At 35.9% G+C, this 12,293-nt stretch overlaps 2 protein-coding genes across 2 annotated transcripts; both read left to right on the forward strand.

Annotated features, from left to right (window-relative positions):
• Positions 1–730: 730 nt before the first annotated feature.
• Positions 731–3,492, forward strand: LOC139895777 (sedoheptulose-1,7-bisphosphatase, chloroplastic). The gene is made up of 8 exons (XM_071878314.1): positions 731–941; positions 1,683–1,802; positions 1,908–2,093; positions 2,203–2,284; positions 2,392–2,613; positions 2,700–2,800; positions 2,919–2,990; positions 3,104–3,492. The coding sequence occupies exons 1-8, from the start codon at positions 828–830 to the stop codon at positions 3,383–3,385; spliced, it is 1,179 nt and encodes a 392-aa protein (XP_071734415.1). The 5' UTR covers positions 731–827; the 3' UTR covers positions 3,386–3,492.
• Positions 3,493–5,067: 1,575 nt separating this feature from the next.
• LOC139895778 (transcription factor DIVARICATA-like) lies at positions 5,068–6,446 on the forward strand. Its single transcript, XM_071878315.1, has 3 exons — positions 5,068–5,110; positions 5,411–5,769; positions 6,091–6,446. The coding sequence occupies exons 2-3, from the start codon at positions 5,447–5,449 to the stop codon at positions 6,335–6,337; spliced, it is 570 nt and encodes a 189-aa protein (XP_071734416.1). The 5' UTR covers positions 5,068–5,110; positions 5,411–5,446; the 3' UTR covers positions 6,338–6,446.
• Positions 6,447–12,293: the final 5,847 nt, after the last annotated feature.

Below are 12,293 nucleotides of genomic sequence, written 5' to 3' on the forward strand. Positions count from 1 at the left end.
TTATTAATAATTATTTTAATTATTAAAATTAAATAATTTTGAATTATTTTAATTAATTATTTGAATTGAGTACGAGAATGTATAAAAGCTAGGCAGAAAGAAACTAATTCTAAATTTATATTTTAATTTACACTTTTAAAATAAAATAACAATCAATATTAGTATCTCTTATGATTGAACGTTGATTGTTTAATATGCATTTTAGGTGTTTGATGAAATGTTCAGCTGACGAATTTCTTAGTCGGACTCTGTGATTCCACGAGTCATTAAACTAAATGACTTTAGTATTTACGTTCACTTAATATCTAAAACATATCATTAAACTATTTCGTTTAAACAACCCGTGGTTCCACGGGTCATTTCACTAGTACAATTATTATATTCCAATTACGGTGTCAAGCATAAATTCTCAATCTGTTAATTACAATGTTAAGCAGTTCTTTAATTAATTTATCATTACTACCATTGAACTGAGATTTAAAATTTAATCAATTAACTAAAAAAAAAAAAAAGGGATAAAATAATAATCACCCATATAACATCATCATCATCATCATCATCATCATCATCATCATCATCATCGCATTCACATATGTATATGATAGCCACATAAATCTTGAAAAGATGAGTTATAAACCTCAACCCCATACTCCTCCATCAAAACCATATCTATCCATTCAATCATTGCCACGTGTCATCTCATAGTTGCCTGCTTATCTGCTGAAGTAGCCATTCAACCAAATTCACACTTAAACACCAGTTACTAAAACATTGTTGCTTCTTCTAATTCAGCTTCATCTTTGAAGCTTAAGAGGAACATATAAAACATGGAGACAGGGGTAGCATGCTTTGCACGTGGGACAATCTTACCAAGTGTTGCTTCTCAACATACTACTTCATTTGCATCACCAAGGTCCATTTCTCCATCATTCACCACCAAGGTATTAATACATCAATTCATGCTTCAGTTTCATTACTAATCATTATTCATTATGAATAATCATTTTAAATACTTAATAATTAATAATGATTAGTAATGACTTTTAATATGTATTATGCATGTAATATGCCAATGAGATGAGATTCTATATTTCTATATGAATTGGTAAACTGGTCAAACTGCAATGCTCAATATAGAATTTAATCAGTTTGGTGTGGATTAAAACATGATTGTTTGGTTTCTGACGCAAAACAGATGTTTAAATCCACTATTTAGATAGTTTTTTAGAAATCAAGAATATAGAGGTACGAGCCTATAGAATAGATCTTGTCACTCTTTATAGTTAATCAATTTGGTTCGACGAAATAAAAAATGGTAAAAGTTTGTTACGCGGTTTGTTTAACAAACTCGTGAAATACTTGTAATTAAGGATAAAATACAATTAGTTAACAATATTTCAAATGGACACATGACATAAACACTAGCTAGATAGTGAGTATTTTATTTTACAGTTAAAAAGATACTGTCTTTTTTACCAATATGGAAAATTATTAAAATTCAAATCAGTCCTATTATACTAAAACTGTGAAATATGAAATTTCCAACATAAGACTAGAATTAGTGATTCCTTAAGTCACCAAGTTTCAGCATTATCATTGTTCATATATGAATGGATATAAGCTCTAATCGCCTTAGTTATGATGATGCATATCTAACTTTTAAACGCTATTCTTATTCATAGAGTTTAAAATCAAGCTCGTTATTTGGAGAAGCATTGAGGGTGACGCCAAGATCGTCTATCAAGGTTTCAAAGACACAGAATTCGTCACTCGTAACCAAATGTGAAATCGGTGAAAGTCTGGTAAGTTTACCATGGAAACAAGACAGATAGTTCAAACTATTTCTACCCATTTGAGTACCTTATGTATAATATGGAACTCACGTTCGAGTTTTAAAATGTTTGAAGGAAGATTTCTTATCAAAGGCAACCCCAGACAAAGGTTTGATCAGATTGTTGACATGCATGAGTGAAGCTATCAGAACAATCGCATTTAAAGTCCGGACTGCATCTTGTGGTGGGACCGCGTGTGTCAACTCATTTGGTGATGAACAGCTCGCAGTCGACATGCTTGCTGACAAGCTACTTTTTGATGTTAGATTCAAAACTTACATTAAAAATTAATCTTCTTGATTCAGGGTAATAAAATAAGTAATTTATGAAGAAGCCTAATTTTATTTTATTTTCCTGAAAACCTTCATAGGCATTGACTCACTCGCATTTCTGCAAATATGCTTGTTCTGAAGAAGTTCCAGAGCTTCAAGACATGGGTGGTCCAGTTGAAGGTAAACAACGTTATATATATACATAATACATAATACATAATACATAATATACGTGATGATGTGGCATTATTATTAAGTTGATGATCCATAATACTGTGAATGAGCAGGTGGATTCAGCGTGGCTTTTGATCCTCTTGATGGGTCCAGCATTGTTGACACAAACTTCACCGTGGGGACCATCTTTGGCGTATGGCCAGGAGATAAGCTAACCGGTGTGACTGGAGGAGACCAAGTTGCTGCAGCCATGGGTATTTACGGACCAAGAACAACTTACGTTCTTGCTATCAAGGGTTACCCTGGAACCCATGAGTTTCTTCTTCTCGACGAAGGTAAATCATAATATACTTTTGATTTCAAGATTAAGTGTCTTATATTTATCGTACATTTACAACAAATGTTTCATGTTTTGTTTTAGGAAAATGGCAACATGTGAAAGAAACAACAGAAATTTCAGAAGGAAAGATGTTTTCCCCTGGAAATTTGAGAGCCACTTTCGACAACCCACAATATGACACGGTCTTAATTCTTGATCCCTTAGCCTTCTTGTTTTACTCATCAAAAAAACAAGAAAAAGTTAAATACTTCAACTAATTGTGTTTATTATTTTTAATGATTCATTGGTGATCAAATGCAGCTAATCAACTACTACGTCAAAGAGAAGTACACTTTACGATACACTGGTGGAATGGTGCCTGATGTTAACCAGGTCAATATCTTTACATTTCAGTCACAAAAGATCAAATTTTTAGGCATTGCAGTTAACTACATGGGTCTTGTGTGCAGTTATTCAGTTAAAAGTAATCTTTATTTATTTTTCAGATTATTGTGAAAGAAAAGGGTGTATTCACAAATGTGATATCACCAACAACAAAAGCCAAGTTAAGGCTTCTATTCGAGGTGGCTCCTTTAGGACTATTGATTGAAAATGCTGGTGGTTACAGCAGTGACGGAACACAGTCTGTGTTAGATAAGGTGATCGTAAACCTTGATGATCGGACTCAAGTAGCTTATGGTTCTAAAAATGAGATCATCAGGTTTGAAGAGACACTATACGGGTCATCAAGGCTCAAGTCGGGTGTCCCTGTTGGTGCCTCAGCTTAAATACTTGATTACACCACATCATCTTTGTTTTGTAAACATATATTACTAAGGATCCAATGAAAGTTTTCAATATATATATCTAATGGACATTTAAGTTTTGTAATCAAGTACTTGCAACTTTCAAACTGTTACTGGAAAAAATCTATTTGATGTAATGAAGAAATTAACGTAGGGTCGAATCAGAACATTCTGCTTATAAAACAGACGCTCTATCGAATGAGCTAAAGGCTCCATTTTGTTACCATGGTAAGAAGTAACTATTCTAGAAATGCAGTAACTTGTATTTTTGTACTACACATGTTTACTACTGCACTGCAGAGTTGTAGAATAAGTTGTTCTGAAATCATTTTCATAGAATAAATATCTAGGAATAACTACCATAATCATCGTCACAACTTTAATAATTGATATGGGGCCCGCACCTCCGTCATAGTGGGAATATGTGACGAATCGAACACATGTATTTTACATGATTTTATGTCTAATACGTACTAATTTGTGGCAGGACACTTTTATATAGTCTGATATGAACCCCATGCATAACTCATTGGGAAAAAAAGAAGTGTAAATGCACCGTTAAGTTGTTTCCACTTGACCCTTTCCCTTTCTTTTTCCTTTTCGCCTTTCACTAATTATTTGCATCAAATAATTGCTCATTTGGTACATTTGCTTTGGCCCTTTCTTCGAATTTTCGTACCCACTTTTATACTGTCACCAACACTTTAACGGCCACTCTTTGTCTCAATTGGTCTTTCGACAGTTCAAAGAAGTGGGTTTCGTCGTTTAGTTGTTGCCACTGCACACTAAAAACCCTTTGTTTAGACGTTCATAGAAATGTAACGTTTTGAATGTGACACCAAAAACCACCTTTCTATCCCAAATACGAATCTTTTGCTTACCAAGTGAAAGCAAATTAACGACACTTAGGTGCTGTTTGTTTTTTAAGACGTTTTTGTCTAAAGATTTCCGGAGCATGTCTGTAGAGAAGAGAAGATGTAGTTCTAAGGTTTGCATGCTGAATACAGAAGACTGTTTGTTTTAATATCTGTAAAATAACTAAATCCTATCTGCAGCACTTAGAAGCATATTTCTAAGTCTGGAGATTGCATACAGAATAATTATGTCTTCAGAAAAATAAACTGTCCACGAAAAAATAATATTGTAGCAAACTAATGCATTTTCCATTTTTTAATATAAAAGGATTGCTCCTTTTACTTCAATCAATAAGTTGTTTGCATAGTAACAAAGTGTTCAGTAAGATGTCAATAAGTTAAATAACATGTCCTGTAATTCATTATTTCAAGAGAAATACAGCATAAATATAAAATGTACATTATGTTTAAGATCAATAAATCATGAGTGCATGGGAAAAAGGTATATAGCTGTTAAAAAAATGAAAGATATTTGCTATTGATTGCCATTGTATGAGCAAATGACAATAATATAATACTGGAAATGAAAAGGCAAATGTATCATTCATTGTCATGCCAAATCTTGCTAACTTTTTAATTTAATCATTAAAGGTTTGTAAAGTAAAGCCCATAATAGCAGCCATTAAAGTACTCTATATTCACACAAACTATACAAAACTTTGTATATAAATAGCAGAAAGCACACTGAAATTCACAACTTTGTAGTTTGTAGCCTCCTTGTTCAATCACTCTGGGTTCATCTACAATCAAATCAAACTGCCAATCAAAAGAAGTTTTAATTCTGCTACAAGAGGTAAAGCCTTTTTGTTTTATTCAAGAAAAAAAAAAAATAGAACATACTCCGTATTACTTTTAAGTTGTTGCATGTTTTTTTCATATAACTATACCTTACCTTTTAATAATGTTTCTTAGTTTGGTATTTGATTAGTATGATTTAACAGGTTAGTATCTTTTTTATTGCCTTCTTGATTCTTGAATTGATGGGTCAATTCAAGATTCTTGAATATGTTCTATTAAATCTTGAAAAGTATTTTAATGATCTGATTCCCATAATATGATTCTAAACTTTCCTGCGTATTAGGATTGCCAACAGCTACTCATTCTTACACAATTCGAGCACAATCATACGATGCAAAAGAGTAAGATTTCGGAGTGGACAAAAGAACAAAACAAATGGTTCGAAAGTGCTCTGGCTATATTCGATACAGAGACGCCAGATAGGTGGTCAAATGTGGCTGCTTTTGTTCCTGGGAAGTCAGAGTATGAGGTTAGAGAACAATATGAAGAACTGAAAGCTGATATCAATAATATAGAGTCTGGTTTGATTGAAGATCCTGAATCATATTTGGTTCAAAATCGTGGGTTCAATTCTTTCGGGAATAGGCTTTTCAGGTCAAGATCCTTTGACCACGAAAGGCGAAAAGGTGTACCTTGGACCGAAGAAGAACATAGGTGAATGTCTATCTTAATCTTAATTCTTGTGGTTCTAAAAAACAAAACCGAAAAAATGGCTTTTATTTTATACTGGGGCGGGCATATGAAGGGTCAACCGGGGTCAACTGCCTCCGACGACTCAAATTTTGCATAGTGTATTTATTTGTTAAAGTTTGACATTTAGAGTTTTTATATGTTAAAAGTAGACATTTTGCCCTCGTTTACTTGTTTTTCCAAATTTTTAATGTTTTGCACGTCAAAAAATTTCCTGGATCTGCCACTAATTTTATACTTAAATTTCAAACACTTTGAGCTTAACTTGAATTGTGCGCATTATAGGCGATTCTTGATGGGTCTTCAAGTTCACGGAAAAGGAGACTGGAGAAACATTTCGCGCAACTTTGTGATGACAAAAACACCAACACAAGTAGCAAGTCACGCACAAAAGTACTACGCAAGGCAACATTCCGAAGGGAAAGAAAAAAGGAGGCCTAGCATTCATGATATCACCACCATCCACCTGCTGCCACGAGCCACCAATTCCGGTCTCTCGTTCCAACCAACACGGTATCAGGTGCAGGGTTAGGCAACCGAGGTTTGTGCTTATAGTTGAAAACTTTAAATTAAAACGTAGTGTTGATGTACAATACGCAGTCTGTTCTGTACTTAAAAAGATTAATCAGAATATTTGCTGCACCAGGTTTCATTAATAAGTTAGACTACAAATTCCAAACTTAGTTTTTCTCTGTTATTAATATTAATGTTCAAGTTGTTCAGTAGATCATGATGAAAATTGTATAATGCTATGTGGAACCTGATTAATTAGATTGATATATTACCTTTATTCATCAGATTAAGTTGGCTTTTTCCCTTTGCTGCATGTCATGAGTACTCATGCATAGAATAAGCCAAGTTGCTGATCGCTTATTCGGGTCTACTGGCATGTCATCAGCTGACTCACTGTACACTAGTACGAAATTTTACAGATCAGATCACCACCATGCAATGCCTATCAACTCATGCCTCATTGATTGCAACCATCAGAAAGAAAAAAAAAATAAATAAAATAAAGAAAGTGCACAATGCATCTTATATTACCATTACCAGTGTATATGACAAGCAGATCAACGAACACACAGACCAAAGTTTCATTATGTTTCACATCATTAATTATTTCTTTGATTCTCTTTATCTCAAAATAAAAAAAAAAAAAATGCTTTTGGAGTATGACAAAGGTTCTCACCCCCATGAAGTGATGTTTTATTTTTAGCAAGTTGTAGGATAGAGCACTTTGTTCCACCATTTAATACTGTAGTATTTTAAGTGTGGAAGAAGATATTGTGATTGTGAGGCCCCATCGTGCGGAGGTTTTTGTAAATCGTAGTACGTCTTGAATAGAGAGGTTTCAATAAGTTTGCTTTGTGAAGCTAATCCGAGGTCAAGAAAGAAGGTGAATGGGGCTTCTACTTCGGATACTTACTAGTTTAAAGATCACATTGATGACTTGGATTACGGGGATGCAATCCAGAACTTGTTTATGGGTTCTCATGATGGAAGAGACTGCGGTTCGGCTATCGGGAAATGAAATATGTCCATGGAGGCTTTCGCGGCATTCGATGAAGTGATGACACGCTTGGCCGAGGAGAGCGTTCCGGGTGATGGATCTGTTACTGTGTTATCTTACAAGATTGAGAATCGATCCGGGAAGAACATTTTGAAAGAGACGGTTAATGGTAAGCTGAAAAGGGCGGGAAATAGAGGTTGATAGGTTGAGTTTGTCTCGTGATTTTCCGTTTGTCGTTTTCATTCAGTTACTTTGTTTTTTAGGGAAGGCTCGTTTATAGATAGTTTTTGTTTAGATGGTTGCTTTCCAGGTGCGAGCTTCCCCGTTCATTTGTATTCTTTGTTGAGGGCGTTTTCCTTTGAAAAACGACCTCGTTTCTATATGAGTTTTCGTTATTTTTGCCGGAAAAAAATATATAATTTAAAGCTTTAGTCATACGTTTCCATGATATTTAAATAAATAAATAAAAGCAGCAGTGATACATGGAATTTTGTATAGATGAAGGGATTAAAATTTAGAATAGGGTTAAAGTCAAAAATATGCTACAAACTTACACAAATATACCGATGTCGCCCACAAACTCATTTCCGTCCTGCTGTCGTCTACAAACTTTGAAAAAATGTGCTAATATCAACATTTTGGCGTTTTGACCTGTTACATACTAATTTTGACCTGAAACTTTTTTTTTTTTAAGAATTAAGATCCAATCCACGAACGACACGTGTCAATTTTGACCGGTTTAGGCGGTAGCAAGTCATTTTTGTTTACATTGGTACACTCTTTGAAAGTTTTTGTTTACATTGGAACACTTTTTGAAAGTTTGTAGGCGACAGTAGGACGGAAATGAGTTTGTGGGCAACATCGGTACATTTGTGTAAGTTTGTAGCCTATTTTTTACTTTAACCCTTTAGAATAAATGGAACACTGTGTTGGAAGCTTCGACGAGCCCAACACACCCACTATAGAGGACCTAGACTATACTAGACTCACTACACCAACACTTTGACGTTGGTTAGCCTTTAATTTTATAAATCCTTAGTGCACAATGTACTTAGGCGACAGTGTCGACCATATATCTTTAGGCGGTATAACCGACCATATATTACTTAGGCGGCAGAGCCGACCATATAATAAGAACAACAAAAGTGCACTAAGAACTTAAACACAAACTAAGGCTTGATAGGGAAACTTAACAAAAACACTTATATTAAATTACAATTACAATATTACTTACAAGCTTTCTCTTCTCTACTTTCGCTAACTCACACTCTTCTTCTCTTCTTCACAACTCACTTCTTATTTCACTCTCACAACTTCACACAACACAAATGAAATCTCCTCCCATATTTATACTACTCCATGGAACATTCTAGAACCTAGATATTTCCATGGATATATAAATATCTAGATATTTCTACAACCTACAAATATCTAGATTTTTCTTTTACATTTCAATTTCTAGATTTTTCTCTCATATTCTAATATCTAGATATTTTCTTATACATATTAATATCTAGATATTTTACCCATATACATTTACTAATTCCATATTATTCTAAATTTGCATTGTATTTTAACACTCCCCCCTCAATGCAAATTTTCTTCCAACGATGTCTTGCAGACCATTTCAAGTGCTTCTCTGAATTTTGTAAACTTCGATTTACTTAGGCTCTTGGTGAATATATCTGCTACCTGTTCATCTGTCTTTGTTGGCACCATCTTGATCTCCCCTTCAAGGACCTTCTCGCGAACATAGTGATAGTGTACTTCTATATGTTTTGTTCTTGCGTGAAAGACTGGATTCTCTGCTAGACGTATAGCTGATAGGTTATCGCAGAAAAGCTCTACTTGATAGTCTGTTGATTGATGAAGATCTTCCATTAGTTGTTTCAACCATGTAATTTCTTGTGTTGCTGACGATGCCGATCGATATTCTGCTTCAGTGCTTGACAAGGATACTGTCGGTTGTCTCTTGCTGCACCATGATATTACTCCCGATCCAAGACTAAACATGTATCCAGTTGTTGACCGTCGTGTATCATAGTCTCCAGCGTAATCGGCGTCACAATATCCAGTCACGTGACATTCTTTTGTTTTCTTGTACAAAATGCCAAAGTTAATAGTGCCTTTAACATACCTTAAGATGCGTCGTACAACATCAAGGTGAGGCTTCTTCGGATTGCTCATGTATCGACTAACCACTCCAACTGCATAAGATATGTCTGGCCGGCTTAGTGTGAGATAAATAAGACTTCCGACCATCTTTCGATACATGGTAACATCTTGAAGACTTTTTCCTTCATCTGCTCGTAGTTTTGTATTCGGATCCATCGGAGTTGAGATAGGTTTGCAATTAAGCATTCCGTACTTTTGTAAAAGATCTCGCGCATATTTCTGTTGTCCCAGAAATAATCCTTCTCTTTTCTGCTCTATTTCGAGTCCAAGAAAATGTTTGAGTTCTCCAAGCTCCTTCATATGAAATATGATAGACAGATTCTCTCTTGTTCTTTGAATCTCCTCATAGTGATCTCCCGTGATGATTAAGTCATCCACATATACTAGCACTATGGCTAGTTTTCCTTGATCTTGTTTCACAAATAAACTAGAATCTGAAGGAGCAACTGTGAAACCACTTTTTACTAAAAACTCGCCAATCTTCCCGTACCAAGCTCTTGGAGCCTGCTTCAAGCCGTATAGTGGTTTCTTTAATTTGCAGACATGGTCAGGATGAGACTTGTTCTCAAAGCCTCTTGGTTGCTCCATATAAATTTCTTTGTCAAGTTCTCCATGTAAGAAAGCGTTCTTGACATCCATCTGCCACAGCTTCCAAGATTTGCTAGCGGCTAAAGCTAGTAGAGCTCGAATTGTTGTGATCTTCGCCACTGGACTAAACGTTTCTTCATAATCCAGCCCATATTGTTGAGAAAAACCTCTAGCAACAAGTCGAGCTTTATACCTTTCAATGGAGCCATCTGATCGAGTCTTCACCTTGTAAACCCATTTACAAGATATTGGTTTTACATCTTTTGGCTTTGGAACTAAACTCCATGTCTGGTTTTCTTTTAGTGCATTAATTTCTTCTTCCATCGCTTTCTGCCATTCTTGACTTTGTGCTGCTTCTTCATAAGTGGAAGGCTCAATATGTATTAATTCATCCACATGAGCAGCATTGGTATACCTCGGATTAGGTTGCCTCGGTCTTGTTGATCTCCGTAATTCTTGCACATGCTCCTCGGCATCCATTTGGCTTGGACGAACCTCTTCGAATGTAGATTGATGTACCCCAGTTTTCCATGGACTCGTTTCCTTAGAGTACGATCCATCTCCTTCTTTAATTGGATCCGATATGTGCTCTTTATGTTCTTCTTTCTCTTCTGGAACTTCTTCTAATCCATGAGATTCTGGAAGCTCTATCTTTTGAGGTGACCACCATGAAGACGCTTCATCAAATACCACATTTCTTGAAGTATGACACTTTCCGGTATTTGGATCACAACATCTCCATCCTTTTCTTGATTCATCATAACCGACAAAAATGCACCGAATTGCCTTCTTCTCAAATTTGCTTCGTAGATGATCTGGCACGAAGACGTAACATACACATCCAAAAACTTTGAGATGGTTGACGGTTGGTTTGATCTTCCATAATCTTTCATATGGTGAAATATATCCTAACTTTGTTTGTGGGAGTCTGTTAATCACGTACGATGCCGTCCTCATACATTCGGCCCAAAATCTGCCTTGTACATTCTTACCATGAAGCATACTTCGACAAGTTTCGGCAAAGTGACGATTCTTGCGTTCCGCCACTCCATTCTGCTGTGGAGTATTGGGACAAGTTAATTGTCTTCTAATCTTGTGCTTCTCAAGATAGATATTGAACTCAGTCGATAAATATTCTCCTCCATTATCTGTGCGTAAGCACCTAATCTTATTATTGAGCTCACTTTCTATCTTCTTCTTGAACTCTTTAAACTTCTGAAAAGTCTCCGACTTTTCCTTCATGAAGTAAACCCACACATACCTTGAGAAGTCATCAATGAATGTCACCATATACTTCATTCCTCCAAGTGATGTTTGTTTAACTGGGCCAAAGACGTCTGAGTGTATGAGCTCTAGTGGTGTCTTGGACTGATGTTGTGACTCCTTGAATGGCAATTGGTGAGCTTTTCCAAATTGACATCCAGCACATATTGTATCTGTTCGGATATCAATTTGAGGAAGCCCATTTACTACGTGTTTCACCATCATCTCCTTTAACTTGTTGTAGCCCACATGCCCAAGACGTTCATGCCAAAGATCAGCCGTCTCATTTTTCCGAGTCTTATCCACATATGCTGTTTCAGCAGATAGTACATAGACCGACTCTATTCTTCTTCCTTGCATAATTGGATTGCCAACCACCTTCACTCTCTTGAATACGGACACATCTTCTGGTCCAAAGAGCACATAGTTCCCTTCTGCTGTCAATTGTGGTACTGACAGTAAATTCTTCTTTAGGCCAGGGACAAGATACACCTTCTCGAGTTGGAGCTTATGAGAGTCACCTTCACTTGGAATTATTGTCTTTCCAATGTGAGAAATAGACAACCTTGAATTGTCGGCTGTCAACATGACTCTCTTTCCTTTGTAATCCTCCATTTCTTGCAGCTTCGTCTCATCATTGGTCATATGATTTGAGCACCCAGAATCAATGATCCAATCATCTTTGTAGTTTATTTTTGACTTTAAGGTTGCTGCAAGAGCTTGATCATCCATGTCAGCTTCAACGGAGAGTCCTGCTTCTGCATCCCATGTTTCCTCATTAATGGTTGCTTCGAATGTGACCTCTTTCTTCTCATCTCTTGCGGCGGCCACATTTCCTTCGAAAGTTCGCCTTCTGGGGAATCTACATTCTCGAGCAAAATGACCCTTCTTGCCACAATTGAAGCATTCACCATTCTTTCTCTTATCATTTTCCCCGTATTGTTGGCGATGA

Source organism: Rutidosis leptorrhynchoides, chromosome 3 (assembly GCF_046630445.1).
Source record: "Rutidosis leptorrhynchoides isolate AG116_Rl617_1_P2 chromosome 3, CSIRO_AGI_Rlap_v1, whole genome shotgun sequence".
Classification (NCBI taxonomy): domain Eukaryota; kingdom Viridiplantae; phylum Streptophyta; class Magnoliopsida; order Asterales; family Asteraceae; genus Rutidosis; species Rutidosis leptorrhynchoides.